At 38.4% G+C, this 25,705-nt stretch overlaps 5 gene segments (V, D, J or C); all 5 read right to left on the bottom strand.

Annotated features, from left to right (window-relative positions):
• Positions 1-2,632: 2,632 nt before the first annotated feature.
• Positions 2,633-4,720, bottom strand: LOC108277735 (Ig heavy chain V region 5A-like). The segment is given in 2 exon segments: positions 2,633-3,262; positions 3,356-4,720. Coding segments are annotated over 2 exon segments (441 nt in total).
• Positions 4,721-5,454: 734 nt separating this feature from the next.
• LOC128629475 (Ig heavy chain V region 914-like) lies at positions 5,455-6,750 on the bottom strand. The segment is given in 2 exon segments: positions 5,455-6,580; positions 6,667-6,750. Coding segments are annotated over 2 exon segments (369 nt in total).
• A 6,438-nt stretch (positions 6,751-13,188) lies between these two features.
• Positions 13,189-13,710, bottom strand: LOC128634965 (immunoglobulin heavy variable 3-74-like). The segment is given in 2 exon segments: positions 13,189-13,499; positions 13,603-13,710. Coding segments are annotated over 2 exon segments (351 nt in total).
• A 4,180-nt stretch (positions 13,711-17,890) lies between these two features.
• LOC108262113 (Ig heavy chain V region 914-like) lies at positions 17,891-18,342 on the bottom strand. The segment is given in 2 exon segments: positions 17,891-18,216; positions 18,300-18,342. Coding segments are annotated over 2 exon segments (369 nt in total).
• Positions 18,343-22,807: 4,465 nt separating this feature from the next.
• LOC108277745 (Ig heavy chain V region 914-like) lies at positions 22,808-23,341 on the bottom strand. The segment is given in 2 exon segments: positions 22,808-23,148; positions 23,242-23,341. Coding segments are annotated over 2 exon segments (441 nt in total).
• Positions 23,342-25,705: the final 2,364 nt, after the last annotated feature.

Raw genomic sequence — 25,705 nt, 5'->3', positions numbered from 1 at the left:
GCATAGTCTGCCCTTTAGAGACTTAAAGAGAAATAAACGATTGATAAGATTCTAGATTAGGTTTTTTAAATTATAAAACATAATTGTAAATATAGTGACCAGATGGCAAAAATCTAAAATCCTTAAGCAGCTCAACACAACTCAAACTATTCTCTTCTTCTTCTTCTTGATATGCCTGGGTGTGATATTGCTGTTATTATTTAGAGGATGCCTCTGCTCCTAGTTATGAGAGATAATATTTGTGCATTTTCTCATTTAATTTGTTTCTTTTAAAAGCAAGTTTCATGAGTTTTAACTCAGTAGAAGTGAGCTACTGCCCTCTATAGGTGAAAAACATTTACACTTTGTTGTAAATGTAAATGGATTGACATATTATTAATGATGGATGAAGTGTATACAGCATGAAGTTCCTGTAAGATTAGCCTAAAATGCCTATCCAAGGCACACCCAAAACTAAATGAAAGCTGACTTGAACCATTTGGAGTACATGCATGGTTTTTGTCTCTTTTGAATGGGGACACTCTGAAGTTTTGTCAGAATCAAAGTAAGTACTGTTACTGAGTAATACAGGTTTGAACACACTGAAACAAAAGGGAGCTGAGAACTATTAGTTGGAAAACACAATGAACACAGCACGAAGCCTTTTCTAGTCCAAGTTCAAATTGGGATAACAATTCCAAATAAAATTAATATTTTACACATGTTTTTATAAAGGTATGTCCATGTGTTTTTCTACCAAAACCTTTTGGAGACTCCAAAGGGCCCATGGAAACCATGTACACATAAGTAGGATAAAAAGGCTGCTACTCTTTATTTTTCTTATAATTATCATATCACATATCCAGCAATCTACAAAATGTATATTTATATGTATTTTCATATGTACATTCATAAATGAATCCTTTGTGCACAATGCTCCTGTGCCGTTCTTTATAGAGCGTTTTCCGCAGGGACTTTTAAGTTGAAGTGTTGAAACACACCTGTGAAACAAGATATCATTCTTTTCAGCAGTTCACTGGCTACATAATCTATAAGTTATCGCCACATCTGCCATTATGCAGCTCACGGTTTTCACATAGGAAAGGGCTAAGGAGCTTGCTGAAGCACAGACTGTCACTGGAGTGTGAAGCCTGGAGAAAGGATACAGAATAGAAGCTCCTTTGGTTCAAATGAGGTGTCATTCGATAGGTCTGAACCCGGGGGCCATTTTGAGCTCTGGCATTTAGGTGTGTTCACTCACGCACTGCATAGAGAAGGAGAACCAAGAGGTCTTCTGAGATGATTTGGAACGACGCAGCAGCAGTTCTTGTGGATTTATTGATGTAAAATATGTTTTGGACTAAATATTTTTTATATAATTGGATTGTTTGGACCATTGGCAGTGTAACAAGACTGTTACTGTCAGGATGTTATTGTTCAGTAGACTGCTATCTGGCTTCAAAGGTGAGTCATCTCCGTTTGGTGTTGTTTATATTATGGTGGTCTTGATTGTAGATGCTGTTGTGATTGAATCTTTAAATGGTATGCACCGATCACATCACAAGATTCGTAGCTTTCCAATGGTATATTTCATGAGTATATACGTAGTACGTACAGCTGTGTAAATGGCAAAATTCTCCGAATAACATTGCATGAAAGGATGTTAAAAATCCGCCGGTGGGCCACTGAAACTCCAAGAGGTGCTCAGCTGCTGTCCTCCTCCTCCTCCTCCTCCTCCTCACACACACACACACACACACACACACACACGCACACAAACACATACACACACACACACACCACTCCCTAATGTAAGAGACATTGCATAAAATGTTATCAATGGCTACATGAACTTGAAGACTCAGGGTTGCTAGTTTATTAGTTAAAGATCGTTTTCTTTGAAAACTTAATTCTTTTAAAAATTAGCCTGAAATAAAACACAATAAATGTATCCCTGTGTTCAAGTGATTAAACCCTAACGTTTTCCTTTTTGTGAAAATGCAATGGACACTAAATAAGCATAAAAAACAAATAAATAGTTGAACAATCATCCAAAATGAACATTTCTTAATAAAGTAGTAGGTGCTGTGGTCAGAAGGTGTTACATTTCTATAACAGCGGCTCTGACAGTAGTTCCAGCTGCAAGGTTTACAGAGAGACGCTCGCTCTAATGTGTTTTATTTTCTATACAATGTGCACAGGGACTTATATAACGGATGACATGGATGGCTTTAAAAAAAAAGAAAAGAAAAGAAAGAAAGAAAACTCATGTAACATTGTTGATATGGTGAAGGTTTGTGTGAGGAGTAGGGATGTAGGGATGTGAATAAATTATTTGTAATGAACAGATAATGTGATCTGAACACATACTAATACAAATAGGAGGTTTGTTTTTTTAGAAATCTTGCAGGAAATCTGCTTGAGACTTGGGGTGTGTATTGGGACTGGGATGCCTATTAATTTGATTTGTTGAGCTCTGCTGCCTCCTTCAGTTGTCTCAAATATTGCACCTCAAACTATGAGAACAGACTGTGTGTTAAACACAACACACTGCTGGAAACAAACTGTAATATTCTTGAGTCCACTGACTAAACATATTACAATTGTTTATTAAATATTCTATACAATGAAAAGAATAATAATGGTTCAGTGGTCTTTTTGCAGAATGTTTATTTGATTTAAAAATGTATAAATTGTATTATTCCTGACATTCTAGTTCACTGATTAAACATTTATTCCAGTTGTTTATTAAATATTCCATACAATGTAGAGATTAATAATGGTTCAAATCAACAGTCTTTGAAGAATGTATGTTTTATTTTAAAAATGTCTACTGTGTGTTTAAAAATGTCAAGCAATTACAACTTAATTCCAGTGGAAGAAAGTAAAAGTTTGACTGAGATGGTTTATTAGTAACATTGAGATGATGTCTCTAACATGTCTCAAAGTTTTTGTAAGGGGAATCCACTATTCTGTGTCACTGTGCCACTTGCACAGTAATACACAGCTGTGTCTTCAGTTTGCAGATTCTGTCCTCCAATTGTTATTGTGTTAGTAGCAGTGTCTCTGGAGATGCTGAACTTATTTTTCAGTTTGTCATTGTAATATGTACTCCCACTGCTGTGAATGTATCCAATCCACTGCATAGCTTTTCCTGCAGGTTGTCGGATCCAAGCTGTATGGTCGCTGGTAACTGAATACGAAACCTTGCAGTTGATGGAGAGACTCTGGCCTGGTTGGACTGTCATGGAAGCAGGCTGAGTCAGTTCCTCACCATGCACATCTGTGGAGGAAAACACATGGTGATATCTCACACAATATATGCTGCACATTTATTGTTATTGTAGTAAATGAATGAATTTGATAAAGCACTCACAGGAAGCAGCTGCCAGCAGGAGCAGTAGAGATGTAGAGAACATGATGTGTGTTGTTTGTACTGGGAACTTCTCTGTTCTCCAAAGTTTATCAGAGTCCATCACATCATATAAATAGAGTGATATCCAACCCTGACGCTTGAATTTGCATATCTGATGATGATGGGAGGAATATTTAAAGATATTTAAATCATGATGAAGAGATTTATCTTATGGAGGATATGTGGATTTGTATTGGAACATATGCCTTTTTTATCAAATACTATAATTGTAAATAAAATATCGAAGTGATTGAAATATAGCATGATCACTGTTATCCATGCTTGTGGATATTGGGCTCGTAATCACTGAAAAATTATACCTCTCTTAAAAATCATGACAAAATATTCTCACACTTTCTCACACATGATCACACAAATTCTAATTTGTTGAGGTGATTATTGTTAGGTAAAAATACTACAGTATAACAAGTTCTTGTAAGTGATGTGATTATAATAGTTTGTATAATGCACAGAAATGTTAGAGATGTAACATTACTATGTTAGAAATATGTTTTAAAATCTACATTATAAACATTTAAAAATAACTTTAAACTCTTTGCTGTGATTTGTCTGATTATATTTTATGGTTAGACTTTGATAGTTAACTGTTGCACTTGTGGACTAATAGGACTTTGTATGAGGTGTTTTTGTACAGGGATGTTGTTGTTCTGTCTCACTTTGGGTAACGAGCGCAGTAATACACAGCTGTGTTTTCAGTCTGCATGTTCTGTCCTGTTAGTGTTACTGTGCTGCTGGACAAGTCTCTGGAAATCTGAAACCTGCTTTTCAGTTTCTCACTGTAGCCAGTGCCACCACTACTACATATCCATCCGACCCACTCCAGAGCTTTTCCTGCAGGTTGTTGTATCCACTGTGTACAGCAGCTGCTATCAGTAATAATGAATAATGAATATCCAGACACTTTACAGGTCAGAGTCACTGACTGTCCAGGGGTTAATACTGTGGATCCGGGCTGGATCAGCTCAACACAGTGAACATCTGTTAAAGAAAAGATCATTTAAATGCCGTAAAAGAAAAATGTGCCCAAAAGCCGTATTAAATGTAAAATGTAAAAACACTTACAGTGTATGGCTGCCAGCAGCAGCAGCAGTAGGGATGTAGAACTCATGGTGTGTGTTGAAGCAGAATAAGTAAAAGATCTTGGTTTTCATTGCTTAAATATATAACAGGGGAGGACATTTGCATAGAGACACTCCTTATATTAGGGTCAAAACATGAAGGATTCCTCTACATGTGAAACTTCCCCATCTCTTGAACATCTCTAATATATATATATATATATATATATATTGTTCATGTTTCAACAAATGAGAAGTTTAAGACATGTTTTCAGGTGAATTTATATAAAGAGCAGTCACTACTATATAACCGCATTAAGTACGGAGTAAAATACTTGGGGTTGTGTTATAGGAAAATAATCATGCACCAGGAGATGTGATGTAGTGGAGTGTCAGGAATTGTACAGGTGGTGGACACAAGTGCAGACAATTTATTGTGTAAAGTGCAAACAAAATTGAGAAAATAAGACCCATTAACATGAAATGTGGATATGATACCGAGAGACAAATCAACAAACAACAACTACAACATAAACTTGAAAGTGAGATGCTGACAAATTAGAACTTAAATATTGGTGCTAGCAAGGCATAAGGAGACACAGGTGAAAGTGATTAGTGAGGTATGAAGTGTGCTGGGGCTGATGGATAGTGTATTTCTGCTCCCTTGGATGCTCCAATGACAAGTTACTGTTACCAACCTGCAGATAATTATAGGTAAAGAAAGGTAGGATGGATATTTATCTGTTCTTTTTGGCTATTACATTTTTCCTTTATTTTGCTTTTTAAAATATGACAATCTATGTAAAGAGAAGCACAAAAATCATACATCAAACAAATACTAAAACTATCGATATATGACAAACTGAAAGGATCAGATGAAGTAATAAAGCTTAAATCCAAACACTCACGGAGGCAAGAGCCAGCAGCAGCAGTGGATCTGAAGCAAACATGTTTGTGTTGAAGGAGGACTGATGAGAACTGCTTCCTCTAGATAAGCACAGTGCTAATATCACAAGAGGAGGTCGAGATTTGTATAAATATTACAGAGAAGTTGTGTTGAGTCCAGCTCTGTAGCTGTTAATCCCAGTCACATCCCTCTCTAGAGAATTACATGAAGACAGATATTTCTCATGTGTACAAATTTCTTGATAAATGCAAACTTTTTAAATTTTATTTCATAGACATAGAAGAGAGGCTGTTAAAATACAGTAACTGCTGAGAATAACTGCTTCCATAATTGCCACTCTCACACAGTGAAATATTGCAGTGTTCTCAGAACAGCATGTAGCTAAACCTTTTTTATTGGTGTCATTAAAGACAAATTATTTTCATTCTGGTATAGTCTGCACTATAACTGAATAATTGCTTATTTCATGTTGAGGTTCTACAGTAGGTCAAGTTAGACATCCACCTTCTCAGTCACTACTGACTTCGTATTGTGGAGATCAGGTTTAGGGGGCGTGTCACTCTGTGTAATCACCCAACACCAATGTCACTGATGGGTTGCATGAATCTACAGTCTAGGCTGAACCAGATGTAAACGGTAAATTCACAAATCCCAGAATCCATATGAATAGCCCACACCCTTTTTTCATCTGAATGAAATTTAAAACATCAGTTTGAAATCGCAGTTGAACATTTTATACACACAGGACGAAGTTCTGCGGATTTATTTAACTCTGTGAATTAGACAGAACGTGTGACTCTGGTGTGAATATTTGAGCTTCACTTCAAATAAATGAAGCTGTAAGTGAATGTGAAGTTTTTGTACAGCGCTGCAGCTGTTTGTGTCAGTGTGTTGTCCGAGCACAGTAATACACAGCAGTGTCTTCAGTCTTCAGGCTGGTCATGTGCAGATACACCTGCTTCTTGCTGTTGTCTCTGGAGATGGTGAATCTTCCCTGAACAGACTGAGAGTAGTATTTATCACTACCACTCGGAGCAGAAATGAGTGAGATCCACTCAAGGCCTTTCCCTTGAGCCTGTCTAATCCACGATATAGCTGCATCACTATCACTAATCCCAGAGTAGGTACAGGTGAGTTGATGAGATCCTCCAGGCTTAAGGACCACCGGCTCAGACTCGGTTAGTGTCTGACATCCGCAACCTGTCAAATACATTTAATCATTTCATAGTCTTACAGAATTACACAATTTATATTAGGGATACATGCACAAATAAGCTGCTACTCACGGGTTATGGTCATTAACGTCAAAATAAAACAGTTAATGATTTGTGGTTGCATGGCTGTTCCCGAAAAAAGTCTAAACTAAGTGGAAATAATGCAGCTGGAGTCTGTGCTTATAAAGGGAAAGTCTCGTTTGCATGTTCAGCCCCTAGAGGAGTTACTGTAAAAAATATTCTGATAGTCAAATAAAACAACGATTACAGCAATATAAGTTGCTCAATATAAATTCCTCTGTAGGGGCTAAGTGTGTGAATGTGGATGTGTAAAGCTTTCATGTTTTATATTATACTTGGCTTTGTTTCATAACTTTTGTTAAACCAAAACAAACTAAATACTTATTTGAAACAAATACATCTGTCAAATTAGGTATTTTTCTGTATTTTGTTGCAGAGTTTGCAGAGCCGTTGTGATGATTTGGTTATTCAGGATAACTACAGAACAGCTTTGATTTACCAACTGAAATAAAACAGTTTAATTTGGATAATTGTTCGGCTGTGGGTAGCATTGATGGCTCACAACTCCAGGGTCCCAAATTTGATCCTGAGCTCAGGTTATTGTCTGCGTGGAGTGTCACATGTTCTCTCTGTTTGTCTGTGTGTGTGTCTTCCAGGTTCTCCGGTTTACTCCCACCTCCCAAAAATATGCTGGTAGGTGAATTGGCTAATGTAAATTGCTCCTGGGTGTTAATGAGTGTGAATATGGCGTCACATCCTGGGTGTTTTAAAAATGCAGAACTGCATTGAATAAACATACTTTCCAAGAGACAACTTCTGTGCCCTGTCATATCTGCAAATGGGGAGATTTAGATGCAATTTATCAGAGTAATTTAGAGAACTGGAATATGAAACTCATTAAAGCTGTTAAAGCCAAATGCACAGTATACAGATACAGACATTATGTGTGATCAGAAATTATATCACCTGGCCTTTAGAGAGTCTAAATGCAGCAGTAACACAACACCTCCTTAAAGAAAACATTACAGAGTATAATACACATTCATTTGTCTCTGGTTTGTAATATAAAGAATTGTAATTGAGCAGTTTATTAACCACAGTAAGAGGGGATCATATTCATCATTTACATAAATGACAACAGTAATTTGTTCAATAAAATGCTGTGTGAAAAATGTGTGTGTGGTTTTAGTACAGCTGTTTCCACAGCTCCAGTCACTGTAGCTTCTCGGGCGCAGTAATAAACCGTGGTGTCCTCTGTCCTCAGACTCTTGGCCTCTAAGTATTGTGTGCTTGCTGAGACATCTTCTGTAAAGATGAGCTGGTTTTTCACAGACTCTGCATATTCTGCATTATTATTACCAGTACTCATCCAGCCAATCCATTCCAGAGCTTTCCCTGGTTTCTGTCGGATCCAGTGTATGTCTTTACTTGTCATTGAATATCCATTAATTTCACACGAGATCTTCACAGTTTCTCCAGGTCTCTTTACCATAGCAGGAGACTGGTCCAGTCTGATCTCAGCACTGCAAAAACTTGCCAGATAAAACAATCAAAAAATAATCATTAATGCATTAAATCATATGCTCACTAGTAAACATATAAAGAAATCTCAAGTACCTTGTGTTAACATGAGTATAAAAATGCACTGCTGAATGACGCTTAGCCCCATAATCAAACTCTGTCATGTTTAGAAGTTCTGTAATTCAGTTTGATGATATGAACTTTAGCTGAGCAACAAGATGATTTTATGCAGAGCAAATAATAACAGGATGGATTTGCATAGACTTCCTTTTAACCAATAGAGTCAGGTCTATAATATGAACCTCCACAGTGTCACGAATCATGACGGAGCAGAGATAGGACGGATGCAAGTGCTGGATTAACAGTTGTTTATTAGAAAGAGAGACAGGCAGACAAATCCAAAACGTGATCCAAAACGTAATCCACAAACATGCAAGAGGTCAGGTGATTGGCAAACAGGCATACACGGGGCAAGGCAGGAATCTAGGTCGATAAACAAAACAAGAAACGAACTATGACGAGGAGCCGGAAGCGGATAATCCAGCGTGAACTAACTCTAATCATGGACCGTGACTATGACTATGATACAAGCTAAACTAACTCTAAAGTATTAATCTTCCGCGTTGTGTGCTGGGAGGCGTGCGGAATATATGCGGACATGATCAGCGTCTAAACCGCTAGCAGCTGAGAGCAATTCAGACCCATGTGAAATCCCAGCCAATGACAGAACAGGGAGGAGACATGACAGATACATAAGCAAAACACACGTGTCCAGATGTCATTACAGTCAACAACGGAAAAGCAGGTGCTCGCGCATTCACGCTTAGAGCACGCTGCTTCAAGGGGGAATCGTGACAGAACCCCCCCCAAAGGCACTCCTCCCGGAGTGCCATGAGTCATCCCACTTCATTGGCGGCCCCGGCCCCCCTGGCCTGAATGTCCCAAGCAGAGCCAGGAAACTGCACGGTGTTCTTGGCGGCGTAGGGAAGCGGAGCGATGTCCTCGGCTGAACAGGGAGGCAGAGCGACATCCTCGGCTGAACAGGGGGGCAGAGCGACGTCCTCGGCTGAACAGGGAGGCAGAGCGACGTCCTCGGCTGAACAGGGAGGCAGAGCGACGTCCTCGGCGGAGCATGAGGGCAGAGCGACGTCCTCGGCGGAGCATGAGGGCAGAGCGACGTCCTCGGCGGAGCATGAGGGCAGAGCGACGTCCTCGGCGGAGCAGGGAGACAGAGCACTGTACTCAGCAGAGCATGAAGGCAGACCGACGTCCTCGTCGGAGCATGAAAGCGCAGCGACGTCCACAGCAGGGCAGGCAGGCTGAGCGACGACCTCGGTGGAGCATGAAGGCAGAGCGACGTCCCCTGTAAGGCCAGGGAGAGGAGCGTGGGTCTCCGTGCGGCCAGGGAGAGGAGCGTGGGTCTCCTCAAAGCAGAAGGGGGGAACGATGTTTGCCATGGAGCAGGAGGGCTGAGCGACGACCTCAGCTGAACAGGGAGGCTGAGGCTCTGAGGTCACCAGGTGAACCTTGGGCATGGGCGGAGCTTGGCTGTGCGTGTCAGCAGACTGTGGCGTGAGCAGAACTTGGCGGTGCGTGTCAGCAGACTGGGGCGTGAGCAGAGCTTGGCTGGGCTTGGACGTCAGAGCCAGGAGGCTGGGCTTGGACTTCAGAGCCTGGAGGCTGGGCTTGGACGTCAGAGCCTGGAGGCTGGGCTTGGACGTCAGAGCCTGGAGGCTGGGCTTGGACTTGGATTTCAGGGACTTGAGACTTGGCTTGTACTTCAGAGCCTGGAGGCTGGACTTGGACTTCAGAGCCTGGAGGCTTGGCTTGGACGTCAGAGCCTGGAGGCTGGACTTCAGAGCCTGGTGGCTTGACTTGGACTTGGACCTTAGGGACTGTAGACTTGACTTGGACCTCGGGGACTGGAGGCTTGACTTGGACCTCGGGGACTGGAGGCTTGACTGGGATTTCAGAGTTGAGCTCTGCATGAATTTGCCTGTAGTAGTGGGTAAACGGCAGGGCAGGTTCGCCTGCCAGACTTACCCTGAGAAGTTATTCTGGCTCGTCCTTCGCCTCCGGACTCCCGAATCGCATCATGAATTCCCCCACAAACTGTTCCACACTGTCCAAGTTCCTACAGTGCTCATCCAGTCTGAGCTGCACCCATTGACGGGCCGGTCCAAAGAACCGGGACCACATGAATTGGAGCCATTGCTTCTCCTCTGGCTTAGGGTCTAACAGGCTGGCGCAATAGAATTGACAGTCTACCAGAAAATATTCAGGGGCACCGAAAAATCCGTCAAATGGATCAGGGAGCTCCATAAGTGTCCATTGTGGGAAGTGGACGGAGTCCATAGCGGGGATGGTTGGCGTCTCCTCCATTCTCCTGCTACATCCATGTTTAGGTGGAAGATTCTGTCACGAATCGTGACGGAGCAGAGATAGGACGGATGCAATGCTGGATTGGAGTTGTTTATTAGAAAGAGAGACAGGCAGACAAATCCAAAACGTGATCCAAAACGTAATCCACAAACATGCAAGAGGTCAGGCGATTGGCAAACAGGCATACACGGGGCAAGGCAGGAATCTAGGTCGATAAGCAAAACAAGAAACGAACTATGACGAGGGGCCGGAAGCAGATAATCCAGCGCGAACTAACTCTAAACATGGACTATGACTATGACTATGACTATGACTATGACTATGACTACGATACGATACGATACGATACGATACGATACGATACGATACGAGCTAATCTAACTCTAAAGTATTACTCTTCCGTGTTGTGTGCTGGGAGGCGTGCGGTATATATGCAGACATGATCAGCGTCTAAACCGCTAGCAGCTGAGAGCAATACAGACCCACGTGAAATCCCAGCCAATGACAGAACAGGGAGGAGACATGACAGAAACATAAACAAAACACAAGTGTCCAGATGTCATTACAGTCAACAACGGAAAAGCAGGTGCTCACGCATTCGCGCTTAGAGCACGCTGCTTCAAGGGGGAATCGTGACACACAGGCTGATTTTGCATGTGCCAAGGATGAGAGCGATGTTACATTTTACTGTTTGCCAATTCAGCTTAGTAGTTGTATCATGTTACAAAGTTGAATTCGGAAGCAAGCGGAGATCTTCAAACAGTTTAATAAACAAACAACCAAAAAAAAACACTAAGACAACTAGGCAAAATACTGTGGCTAAGGCTAAACATAAACTGTGAAACAAAACATGGTACAGAGATTGGCACTGTCCAGGGTGTACCCCGCCTTGTGCCCGATGCTCCCTGGGATAGGCTCCAGGTTCCCCGTGACCCTGAAAAGGATAAGCGGTATAGAAGATGGATGGATGGATGGATGGATGGTACAGGGTAAAGGTCAAGATAGATAGGAAGCAGTATATATATATATATATATATATATATATATATATATATATATATATAGAGAGAGAGAGAGAGAGAGAGAGAGAGAGAGAGAGAGAGTGCTTGTTAAACAGAAAGGTGCAGGTGGTCATGTGACAATGATGTAGTATGGTGCAGTGGCTGCGATGTCACATTTTACAGTTTGCCAGTGCAGCTTAGTGGTTGTTTTTAATAATTGGATTACCAGCAAGTAACCTTCAAAGTTCTTATGATTTATTCATTTCCTTCACTTTAGAGATGGTTGTTAATTATTAATGAACATATTTTAAATTATGAATAAATAACCTCAGAATGTTTTACTTCAATTAGCAACTGAACAATTTCATTCAACATGAATACTTAATGTAAATCTTGAAATTTGCATATATTTTTTAGGCAATGTTTATACACTGAACGTTATCATTTAAATGTAAGCTGTCTGAATTGATGTGTGTGTTATTATTGTTGTTATTTAGAAGATGCCTCTGCTCCTAGTTCTGAGAGATAATACTTTGTGTCATTTCTAGTTTCAGAAAATGTTTCCTTAAAAAGCAAGTTTTGTGAGTTTTACCTCAGTAGAAGTGAGTTACTGCCCTCTATAGGATATAGGATATGCCCTCTATATGCAATTTACACAGGAACGTATATAATGGACTCGCAACATAAATGGCTTTAAAAATAAAAATAAAGAAAATGTGTAGCATTGTTGATATGATGACGTTTTGTGTGAGGAGTAGGGATGTAGGGATATGAACACATTATTTGTAATGAACTGATAATGTGTTCTGAACAGATACTAATACAAATAAGGGGATGTTTTTGTTTGTTTGTTTGTTTGTTTGTTTGTTTGTTTGTTTGTTTGTTTGTTTTAGAAATCCTGCAGGAAATCTGGTTGAGACTAGAGGTGTTTATTGGGACTGCCTATTAGTTTATTTGTTGAAGAACTGCCAGAGCCACAATTCACACACTATGCTAACAAAACTGGAATTGCCACCTACTGTGTTTCGAAATTATTGGACCTCAACCTGTGAAAACAGATTGTGTGTTAAACACATCAAACTGTGGGAGACATGCTGTTTTATTCCAAAATCCACAAATTAAATATTTATTTTACCTGGTCATTAAATATTCTGTAAAATGAAAAAAATAAAAAATAAACACTCAAAATGACCACACAAAGAATTTAACTTTTTATGCAATTATTTGATGGAAATTACTTTTTTCTTCAAACATTTTAATTTATAAAACTGTGTAGACACATTCTTAAAGGAACAAATAAATGTATTAAATTTAATCAAATAAATTAGCAAAAAGATTTCTTATGAGTTATGTTTTCATCAAGAAATGAAATGTAATGCAATTGAATGTTTTATCATTTAATGTCTCTGTGTATAATTAATGTTGCTTTCATGTTTGTCTTCAGCTTTAAGCACCAGCCAGAGATAATAAAAGAAAAGGCTGAGGATATTACAGAGGAGTTTTGACTGTTAATGGAGTAAGACAAAAGGATAAATAAAACTGAGCACTAAAATGAATGGATGTTGTTTATAATAAATGTCTCTGGGGTTCAGTTTCCTGCTGAGGGAATATTTACAGCTCATGAGGACGTGCTTGTGTAAGTTTTTGTACAGCTCTGGAGTCTGTTGTGTCAGTGTGACTCTCGTGCACAGTAATAAACAGCCGTGTCTTCAGCTTTCAGACTCTTCACTTCAAGGTACAGCATGTTTTTATTGGTGTCTTTAGTGATGGAGAACTGGCCCTGCAGAGACTGAGCGAATGTTGTGCCAGTGCCACTGTCAATGCGCCCGATCCACTCCAATCCTTTTCCTGGTTTCTGACGGATCCAGCTCATCCAGTAGCTGCCCATTGAGAATCCGGAGACAGTACAGGAGAGAGTGACTGACTCTCCAGGTCTCTTCACCACAGAAGCAGAGGAGGTCAGGGACTGTCCATAAGAATCTGGAAGAGAAGAGTATAATTAGGTAATGTTATGTTATACTGCTTATCGGGACAGAATGGTTAATTTTCCAAGTAATTATCACATGAAAAATATGAAACTTACATGAAATGAGCACAAATAAAATACAATGTCCTAAAATCATCCTTCTCTGAGTTCTGCTTCACCCAGATTTAAAGTGTACGGGAGTGTTATCTATCACAGAGCTCACTGGAAACTAGAACAGCCAAGAACATGCTGTTTATACCCGACTCTATTTGAATAGGGAGTGTCCATGACCACTATGGATGTATTAAATCCACAATCACAGGCTGCTCAGTGTATAGATCAGTGGATGATTATAAAGTTCTGTGTAGAACCCTACAACAGAATGTTCCAAATAGAAACTTTTTTTTTTTTTTTTTTTGGAAGAACCTTTGTTTGGATTAACAATTGATTCATTTTTATAATATTTGTTTCACCTGAAGTGTGTGTTTTATTTATTTATTTTTTACATGTGATTTATTTCAAATGACTCTTTTTTTCCCCCCTTGGATCATGTTAATTTTTCACAGGTGATCATATTATTCACATGATCTCACATGTGTTTACTTGAATTCTCATGTATAATTTCGGGGCATAACATGCTGTTAACTCTCACAAATTTTTCAAATGTGATCACATATTACTCGTGTAAAGGTGCATAACTGTGTCAATCTTTTAGAAACTTGTAGTTCTTCTGATTCTGGTTATGTAGTGTACACTAAATGTTTTATGTGAACAATGTGTACTCTCAGCCATAAGAGTACTTTTCCTTGTGACGGGGGTGATATATTACATTGCACGTGTTAACTCGTAATTTTGCTACACAAGACAAAAAAGATCATATCTATGTCGCAAGTGTCTGATACACTGCAGTGGTCTGAATGCGTCCGCAACAACCGCTCACTTTTTTAGAGGCTAGATCCTGGAAGATAATGGCCAAAGAGGGGGAAGAAGCAAGCGCGTCAACAGAGACAGGACAGGAACACATGTGATTGCACACACACACACACACACACACACACACACACATGCTAACACAAACATACTAACACACACAAACACTCTCTCTCTGCACTTATTTTTCAGAGTTTGTTCTTTGGTTCTCTATTGATTGTTTAAATGCAGATGCTGACAAGTTTGTGTTGTTAACATGTTGAGAAAATAAAGACAGTCAACTGTTGGAAAAATGTTGGGTTTTTTTTTTTTTGGTATGTTAGATTTTGTATTGAAAATGACAGGTTCTGTGTTATTGTACCCCTCACAGGACTGGGACATGCTGCTTCATCTTGAACGCAGGTTTTATATAATATAAACAGAACAGATTTTCAAGGAGAGGTGTGACTCACAGTTCTCCATGTAGTCTGAGATTCAGGATTTTCCCTTCATTGTAATCAGATCCGAAGTAACTAGTAACGTGTTACTTGAGTAGTCTTCTCATTGGATACTTTATTACTCTTAGTCAAGTAATTATTAACATTATTTCTTTTATTGTTATTTAAGTAGCCTAATTATTTTATAAGTAGTTTTACTTGTATTTGAGTAAACATTTTGTCTATGTTGTCTTTAATTTATTTATTTATTTTCATATGATTCATTTACATGTGATTCATTTACATTACCTTTACATTTACATTTATTCACTTAGCAGACGCTTTTATCCAAAGCGATTTACAAATGAGAAAGATACAGTGAGGGAAAAAAGTATTTGATCCCCTGCTGATTTTGTACGTTTGCCCACTGACAAAGAAATGATCAGTCTATAATTTTAATGGTAGTTGTATTTGAACAGTGAGAGACAGAATAACAACAAAAAAATCCAGAAAAACGCACGTCAAAAATTTTATAAATTGATTTGCATTTTAATGAGGGAAATAAATATTTGACCCCTCTGCAAAACATGACTTAGTACTTGGTTTAAAAACCCTTGTTGGCAATCACAGAGGTCAGACGTTTCTTGTAGTTGGCCACCAGGTTTGCACACATCTCAGGAGGGATTTTGTCCCACTCCGCTTTGCAGATCTTCTCCAAGTCATTAATTTTTCGAAGCTGACGTTTGGCAACTCGAACCTTCAGCTCTCTCCACAGATTTTCTATGGGATTAAGGTCTGGAGACTGGCTAGGTCACTCCAGGACCTTAATGTGCTTCTTCTTGAGCCACTCCTTTCTTGCCTTGGCCGTGTTTTGGGTCATCGTCATGCTGGAATATCCATCCACGACCCATTTTCAATGCTCTGGCTGAGGGAAGGAGGTTTTCACCCAAGATTTGACGGTACATGGCCCCGTCCATCGTCCCTTTGATGCGGTGAAGTTGTCCTGTCCCCTTAGCAGAAAAACACCCCCAAAGCATAATGTTTCCACCTCCATGTTTGACGGTGGGGATGGTGTTCCAAGGGTCATAGGCAGCATTCCTCCTCCTCCAAACACGGCGAGTTGAGTTGATGCCAAAGAGCTCCATTTTGGTCTCATCTGACCTCAACACTTTCACCCAGTTGTCCTCTGAATCATTCAGATGTTCATTGGCAAACTTCAGATGGGCATGTATATGTGCTTTCTTGAGCAGCAGACCTTGCGCGCGCTGCAGGATTTCAGTCCTTCACGGCATAGTGTGTTACCAATTGTTTTCTTGGTGACTATGGTCCCAGCTGCCTTGAGATCATTGACAAGATCCTCCCATGTAGTTCTGGGCTGATTCCTCACTGTTCTCATGATCACTGCAACTCCACGAGGTGAGATCTTGCATGGAGCCCCAGGCCGAGGGAGATTGACAGTTCTTTTGTGCTTCTTCCATTTGCGAATAATCGCACCAACTGTTGTCCCCTTCTCACCAAGCTGCTTGGCAATGGTCTTGTAGCCCATTCCAGACTTGTGTAGGTCTGCAGTCTTGTCCCTGACATCCTTGGAGAGCTCTTTGGTCTTGGCCATGGTGGAGAGTTTTGAATCTGATTGATTGATTGCTTCTGTGGACAGGTGTCTTTTATACAGGTAACAAACTGATATTAGGAGCATTCCCTTTAAGAGTGTGCTCCTAATCTCAGCTCATTACCTGTATAAAAGACACCTGGGAGCCAGAAATCTTTCTGATTGAGAGGGGGCCAAATACTTTTTTCCCTCATTAAAATGCAAATTAATTTATAACATTTTTGACATGCATTTTTCTGGATTTTTTTGTTGTTATTCTGTCTCTCACTGTTCAAATACAACTACCATTAAAATTATAGACTGATCATTTCTTTGTCAGGGGCAAACGTACAAAATCAGCAGGGAATCAAATACTTTTTTCCCTCACTGTACAAGCAAAGCAATATATATCTATATATATATATTTACATGTGATTCATTTTCATGAGATTCATATTCATGAGATTCATATTCAAGTGATACATTTTCATGTGATTCATTTACGTTTGATTCATTTACATGTGATTCATTTTCATGAGATTCATTTTCATGTGATTCATATTCAAGTGATAAATTTTCATGTGATTCATTTACGTATGATTCATTTACATGTGATTCATTTACTAATTTGCTTCTCTTTAAATCCAGTTTTAGACTGTAATATTATAAAGGTCTTTCCAGATTATTACTTGCTACACTGTATGAGATAACCCCAGTAAAACTGCCTGAATTCTATAATATAATTTGTTCACCATGTTAGGTTTAAATCCTCTAAAAACAGATTCGCAATTAAATAACATTACTCTGTTCCAATTGACATCCTTCAAAGCATTGGCATGTTCTGCTTACTTTCACAATCCTCCAAACACCCACATATTTGTCTACTTTACCCACCTCTGAATATCAAAAACTCATTTTATAGAGACTATAAAATGTTCTTGCTGTAAATGAAAATGTCTCATCTGAAGCTAAAGTACAAAGTAATTTGAAAAATGTATTAAAATTGGTGTATATTTTTTTAAATCAATCTTTGATTAAAATTTTTCCAGAACTTTGACAGCTCTTGGTCATGAGGATGCTATTTGTTTAGGTATACAACCTAACAAACTCTGGGTGAACTTTATTCAACTATTTATGTGACTAGTCAGCAACTGGTTTAATCAGAAAAAAAAAAAATTCTGAAGGACCATTCAGCTCTCTCCCTCTCTCTCTCTCTCTCTCTCTCTCTCTCTCTTGCTCACTCTCTCTCTCTCTCTCTCTCTCTCTCTCTTTCTCTCTCTCTCTTTACATTTAACTTTTTATAATTACTTTATTTTCTGTACATTCATGACTGAAATGTATCCATATATCTAGGCATTGAGGTGTGATGTGGACATTACTAGGTCAGTTAAATGTAGCTAGTTATTATTTAAATACAGAACTAAATTGTTATGAATATGATTTTTTTTGTGCAGCACTGCAGCTCGTCATGTCAGTGTGGATCACGAGCGCAGTAATACACAGCTGTGTCTTCAGTCTGCATGTTCTGTCCCCGTAAGGTCAGAGTGTTACTGGAAATGTCTCGAGAGACAACAAACTTGTCTTTGAGTGAATCTTTCTCATAGATATCCCCATCATAATCAATGGTGTTGATCCATTCCAGAGATTTTCCTGCAGGTTGTCGAATCCAAGCTCTTCCATAGTGGCTGCTGCCATCAGTGATAGAAGCTCCAGACACTCTACAGGTGATGGTTAAAGTCTCTCCTGGCTTTATAACCAATGAGTCTGGCTGGATGAGCTCAGTAGCACAGAACACATCTGTGAAAAGAGAAAAAGAAAAGGTTCACATGTGGAACTGAAAGGATCAGATGAAGTAATGAAGCTTAAATTCAAACACTCACAGGGGGCGAGAGCCAGCATCAGTAGTGGAGCTGAAGCAAACATGTTTGTGTTGAAGGAGGACTAATGAGAACGGCTTCCTCTCTAGATAAGCACGGTGCTAATATTACAAAAGGAGGAGGAGATTTGCATAAATATTACAGAGAAGCTGTGTTGAGTGCAGCACTGCAGCTGTTAATCACAGTCACATCCCATTTTGGCTCTATGTATTTAATATCAATTTAATGTGGTAAATAATGTAATTATTTGTTATAATTACTACTAATAAGAATGTTTTGTGTTAATTTGAGTATTTTATATTTGAATAAATAAACAAATAAATACAGTGCTGTGAAAAAGTATTTGCCCCATTCTGATTTCTTATATTTGTGTATATCTCAGACTAAATTGGTTCTGAAATTAAAACAAAATCTAAGACAAAAAAGGTAACCTGAGTAAACACAAAATACAGTTTTTTGATAGTGTTAAATGATAATGTTATTTATTGAAGCAAAAAAAGTTATCCAATACCAACTGTGCCTGTGTGAAAATGTATTTGCCCTCAAATCCCCATAATCTATAACATTTAATTTATAATTGGGTTTCAGCTGGACTAGACACAACCAGGCCTGATTACTGCAAACTCTGTTCAATCAAATCAACACTTCATAGAACTTTTTCAACAGCATGAACTTGGTTAAAAGGTCTTACCCATTAACACACTATGACAAAATGTAAAAAATTCCAGAAATGTTGACGAAGAAGGTGATTGAACATTAGTTTGGGAAGGGTTACAAAGCTATTTCAAAGGCTCTGGGACTCTAAAGAACCACAGTGAGAGCCATTATCTCCAAATGGGGGGAAAAAACTCTGCACAGTAGTGAACCTTCCCAGAAGTGGCCGACCTTCCACAATTCCTCCGAGAGCACACAACTACTCATCCAGGAAGTCACAAACGAGCCAAGGACAACATCAAAAGCATTACAGGCCTCTCTTGCATCAATAATGGTCACTGTTCATGACTCTACTATCTGAAAGACCCTAGGGAAATATGGCATCCATGGAAAAATTGCGAGGTGAAAACCACAGCTAACCTAGAAGAACATTGATGCTCATCTGACTTTTGCCATTTTTGGGATAATGTTCTGTGGAGTTCAAGGTGGAACTGTTTGGAAGACAGGGGTCCCGTTACATAAGGTGTTAAACAAACACACAATTCCACAAAAAAGATATCATACTTATGGTCAAGCATGGTGGTGGAAGTGTGATGGTGTGGGGTTGCTTTGTTACTTCAGGGCCTTTGCAACTTGTAAGTATTGAGGGAAACATGAATTCTGTTCTGTACCAGAAAAATCCTAAAGGAGAATTTTCGGTCTTCCCCACATGAAAAAATACTGTAGCATATTTTAGTATTTACTGTGGTAAACTGTAGTAAATTATAGTGTAATGTATTACATTATAGTGTTTAATACACTTTGTTAATAATATCCTACAGCATACTGTAGTAATAACTATAGTGAATTGATAAAATGTAGTAAATAATGTAGTATACTTTAGAATTTACTACAGTAAACTGTAATAGATTGTGGTATACTGTAATATATTATAGTATTTACTAAACATTGTTAATGTAAATATAAATGTGAAAATCTTTAAATTTTATTTTATAGATATAGAAGAGAGGGTGTTAAAACAACTGCTGTGAATAACTGCTTCCATATTTGCCACTCTCACACAGTGAAATACAGTGTTTTCAGAACAGCATGTAGTTAAAACTTATTTATTGGTGTCATTAAAACTGGGCTCAACATTTATTATTATAATCAAACTGTGCAATAGAAAATGACCGAGTCAAATCATTTTCATTCTTGCGTGGTCTACCCTTTAGAGACTTAGAAATAAACGATTGATAAGATTCTAGATTAGGTTTTTTAAATTACAAAACATAATTGTAAACTCTAGTGACAAGATGGCAAAAATCTAAAATCCTTAAGCAGCTTGACACTGAAACTATTCCCTTCTTCTTCTTCTTCTTCTTCTTCTTCTTCTTCTTCTTCTTCTTCTTCTTCTTCTTTTTCTTCTTTTTCTTGATATGTTTGGGTGTGATATTGCTATTGTTATTTAGAGGATGCCTCTGCTCCTAGTTCTGAGAGATCATTTTTGTGCATTTTCTCATTTCATTTGTTTCTTTTAAAAGCAAGTTTCATGAGTTTTAACTCAGTAGAAGTGAGCTACTGCCCTCTGTAGGTGCAAAAACATTTACACTTTGTTTCTCTCCTTGCATATGTGTGTTTTGTACAGAGCTGAGTGTGTGGAGCTTCTATCACTGATACCAACATCCACTTTACACAGCTCAGATTCAACAACCTGCACAAAAGCTTAGGAATGGATTGACATATTATCAATGATGGATTAAGTGTATACAGCATGAAGTTCCTGTAAGATTAGACTAAAATGCCTATCCAAGGCACACCCAAAACTAAATGAAAACTGATTTGAACCATTTAGAGTACATGCATGGTTTTTGTCTCTTTTGAATGGGGACAATCTGAAGTTTTGTCTCCATAAATCAGAATCACAGTAAGTACTGGTACTGAGTAATAGAGGTTTGAACACACTGAAACAAAAGGGAGCTGAGAACTATTAGTTGGAAAACACAATGAACACAGCATGAAGCCTTTCCTAGTCCAAGTTCAAATTTAATAACAATACCAAATAAAATTAATATTTTACACATGTTTTTATAAGGGTATGTCCATGTGTTTTTCTACCAAAACCTTTTGGAGACTCCAAAGGGCCCATGGAAACCATGTACACATAAGTAGGATAAAAAGGCTGCTACTCTTTATTTTTCTTATAATTATTATATCACATATCCAGCAATCTACAAAATGTATATTTATATGTATTTTCATATGTACATTGATAATTGAATCCTTTGTGAACTTTTATGTGCTCATGTGCCATTGTTTACAGAGCTTGTTCTGCAGGGACTTTTAAGCTGAAGTGTTGAAACACACCCGTGAAGCAACATATCATTCTTTTCAGCAGTTCACTGGCTACATAATCTATAAGTTATCGCCACATCTGCCATTATGCAGCTCACGGTTTTCACATAGGAAAGGGGTAAGGAGCTTGTGAAGCACAGACTGTCATTGGAGTGTGAAGCCTGGAAACAGGGTATAGGATAGAAGCTCCTTTGGTTCAAATGAGGTGTCATTCGATAGGTCTGAGCCCAGGGGCCATTTTGAGCTCTGACATTTAGGTGTGTTCACTCACGCACTGCGTAGAGAAGGAGAACCAGGAGGTCTTCTGAGATGATTTGGAACGACGCAGCAGCAGTTCTTGTGGATTTACTGATGTAAAATATGTTTTGGACTAAATATTGTTTACATAATTGGATTGTTTGGACCTTTGGCAGTGTAACAAGACTGTTATTGTCGGGATGTTATTGTTCAGTAGACTGCTATCTGGCTTCAAAGGTGAGTCATCTCCGTTTGGTGTTGTTTATATTATTGTGGTCTTGATTGTAGATGCTGTTGTGATTGTATCTTTAAACGGTATGCACCAATCACATCACAAGATTCGTAGCTTTCCAGTGGTATATTTCATGAGTATATACGTAGTACGTACAGCTGTGTAAATGGCAAAAATCTCCGAATAACGTTGAATGAAAGGATGTTAAAAATCCGTCGGTGGGCCACTGAAACGCCAAGAGGTGCTCAGCTGCTGTCCTCCTCCTCCTCCTCCTCCTCCTCCTCACACACACACACACACACACACACACACACACACGCACACAAACACATACACACACACACACACCACTCTCTAATGTAAGAGACATTGCATAAAATGTTATCAATGGCTACATGAACTTGAAGACTCAGGGTTGCTAGTTTATTAGTTAAAGATCGTTTTCTTTGAAAACTTAATTCTTTTAAAAATTAGCCTGAAATAAAACACAATAAATGTATCCCTGTGTTCAAGTGATTAAACCCTAACGTTTTCCTTTTTGTGAAAATGCAATGGACACTAAATAAGCATAAAAAACAAATAAATAGTTGAACAATCATCCAAAATGAACATTTCTTAATAAAGTAGTAGGTGCTGTGGTCAGAAGGTGTTACATTTCTATAACAGCGGCTCTGACAGTAGTTCCAGCTGCAAGGTTTACTGAGAGACGCTCGCTCTAATGTGTTTTATTTTCTATACAATTTACACAGGGACTTATATAATGGATGACATGGATGGCTTAAAAAAAATAAAAATAAAGAAAATAAAGAAAAATCATGTAACTTTGTTGATATGGTGAAGGTTTGTGTGAGGAGTAGGTATGCGAATAAATTATTTGTAATGAACAGATAATGTGATCTGAACAGATACTAATACAAATAGGAGGTTTGTTTTTAGAAATCTTGCAGGAAATCTGCTTGAGACTAGGGGTGTGTATTGGGACTATCCGGTAGAAGAAAGTAAAAGTTTGACTGAGATGGTTTATTAGTCACACTGAGAGGATCTCTAACATGTCTCAAAGTTTTTGTAAGGAGAATCCATTATTCTGTGTCACTGTGTATCTTGCGCAGTAATACACAGCTGTGTCTTCAGTTTGCAGATTCTGTCCTCCAATTGTTATTGTGTTAGTAGCAGTGTCTCTGGAGATGCTGAACTTATTTTTCAGTTTGTCACTGTAAGCTGTACTCCCACTGCTATGAATGTATCCAATCCACTCCAGAGCTTTTCCTGCAGGTTGTCGGATCCAAGCTGTACTATAGCTGGTAACTGAATATGAAACCTTGCAGTTGATGGAGAGACTCTGGCCTGGCTGGACTGTCATGGAAGCAGGCTGAGTCAGTTCAACACCATGCACATCTGTGGAGGAAAACACATGGTGATATCTCACACAATATATGCTGCACATTTATTGTTATTGTAGTAAATGAATGAATTTGATAAAGCACTCACAGGAAGCAGCTGCCAGCAAGAGCAGTAGAGATGTAGAGAACATGGTGTGTGTTGTTTGTACTGGGGTCTTCTCTGTTCTCCAAAGTTTAACAGAGTCCATCACATCTCATAAATAGAGTGATATCCAACCCTGACGCTTGTATTTGCATATCTGGTGATGATTGGAGGAGAACATATTTAAAATGTTTTTAAATCATGATGAGGAGATTCCTCTCATCAAGAACATGTGGTTTTTTTTTGTTTGTTTTTAATTAAAATAGAAGTTTTCTTTACCAGCTAATGTTTTCAGTAAAATAAAGACTCACAAAGTTGAATGACATCATACCACTGCACTGAATCCTCAATTTTGATTTGTTGATTCATTTTAGGTTTTTTATTAATCAGCTCATTCAAATGCAGTATTGTTTCTGTTGTAACAGCTTGTTTGGCAATGCTCCATTTAAATCCACAATGGATTTTAAATATGCAGATAATTGTTGACACTGTGACATTTTCTGTAAGGCTATATTTAGTTAACATTTATGGAAGGAGTCTCCACCCGCCACCTGAAATCCCATAACACATTTTCATTGCATTTAAAATCCACCCTCTCCAATCCTAGTACATCAGAGTCCCAAAAATAAATTCATTAAGTTTTGTTTACACAAATACCAGACAATATACTGGAAGAGACCACTGAAACCAAAATTTGCTTATAAACCAGAGATGGGTAATTCAGATTTCTGGAGGGCCACTGCACTGTCCTGCGGAGTTTATCTCCATCACTAATCACACACACCTCTTGGACCTGAACAATCTAAAATCAGTACAAAAAGCTTTCACTGATGATGACTAAATCACATTGTTTGTGGCAGAATCCCAAAGTAGAAGAGATAAACAAGCATTCTTTCAGTAGTTAACAAGTTAACGTTGTCAATCAAATCTGTGCCAAGTAAATTAGATGTGGAAAATGGGATGGCATTATTCAACTAAATACAAATTCATATACTACTCATTAACACAGCCATAAGTGTAGCCTGGTGGTTACCTCTCATCAGCTACAATGTCCTATTATGTATTAAGTAAAGGGAGGAGCAACACAGCGAGGGTGCAGGGCATATGATCAAAGAAGATGTGCAGAATATTTTTGCTTCAGATGCCATTACAATCAGCCTTCATGTTTTACATAATCCAAATCATGTAAATGATAACAATCAATGAACAGGAAAGCCTATTTTCAGATGTATCTACTGAAATCTACCTCATCAGAAAATGATTTATTAGGAACATTTTACTGGAGCTTGTTTTTAAAGGTCTAGTGACGCCCCTTGTTATAATGTAAAATGTACAATGTATAATGTATTTTTTGAATGTTCCACAACAATAAATGTGATTATAAATGGATAAAATATATGATGTCTCATTCTTTAATCAATACAACATTGTAATTGTGAGTACACTGCAGTGGTATAAGAGGAATAAAACACGTAAGGATGCTAAAGAAAAATAATTAACTTTATGTTGGTAAAATCTAAAACATAAAATCAAGTAGGTCAAAAACTTTTGACTGTGTGTAGAACATGCAGCAACATTAGAGATTATGGTTTTGATGGCATACTGTTTAAATCTATACTACAAACTACTCATAAAATGATTTAATTTAACCTATTAGGTGTCATTTGGGTAATTTATTTATTTATTTGTTTGTTTACCATTTAGACTTGGTTGGAAAAGTTCTAAAAGGACTTTGTATGAGGTGTTTTTGTACAGGGATGTTGTTGATCTGTCTCACTGTGGTTGACGAGCACAGTAATACACAGCTGTATCTTCAGTCTGCATGTTTTGCCCTGTTAATGTTACTGTGCTGCTGGATGTGTCTCTGGAAACCTGAAACCTGCTTTTCAGTTTCTCACTGTAGTAAGTGTTACCGCTACCACATATATGTCCGATCCACTCCAGAGCTTTTCCTGCAGGTTGTCGTATCCAGCCTGTACAGTAGCTGCTATCAGTTAATGAATATCCAGACACTTTACAGGTCAGAGTCATTGACTGACCAGGGGTTAATACTGTGGATCCGGGCTGGATCAGCTCAACACAGTGAACACCTGTTAAAGAAAGGTTATTTTAATGTTGTAAAAACAAAAAAAAGCTATATATAACCAAAACTGTACTAAATGTAAAATGTAAAAACACTTACAGTGTACGGCTGCCAGCAGCAGCAGTAGGGATGCAGAGATCATGGTGTGTGTTGACGCAGAATAAGTCAAATCTCTTGGTCTTCACCTCTTAAATATATTACGGGGAAGGACATTTGCATAGAGACACTCCTTATCTTAGAGGAAATTTGATGGCTTCTTTTATATGAGAAAACCTCCCCATCTCTTCAACATGTCTAAGCTGTCATTTTAAATATATAATCATTTGTGATATTGTGATGTCTATTTTAAATATATAGATCAGTCCTCTTTGATTTTGTTTTAATAAA

Source organism: Ictalurus punctatus, chromosome 2, assembly GCF_001660625.3.
Source record: "Ictalurus punctatus breed USDA103 chromosome 2, Coco_2.0, whole genome shotgun sequence".
NCBI lineage: Eukaryota > Metazoa > Chordata > Actinopteri > Siluriformes > Ictaluridae > Ictalurus > Ictalurus punctatus.
This window is presented reverse-complemented; position numbering and strand designations above follow the sequence as displayed.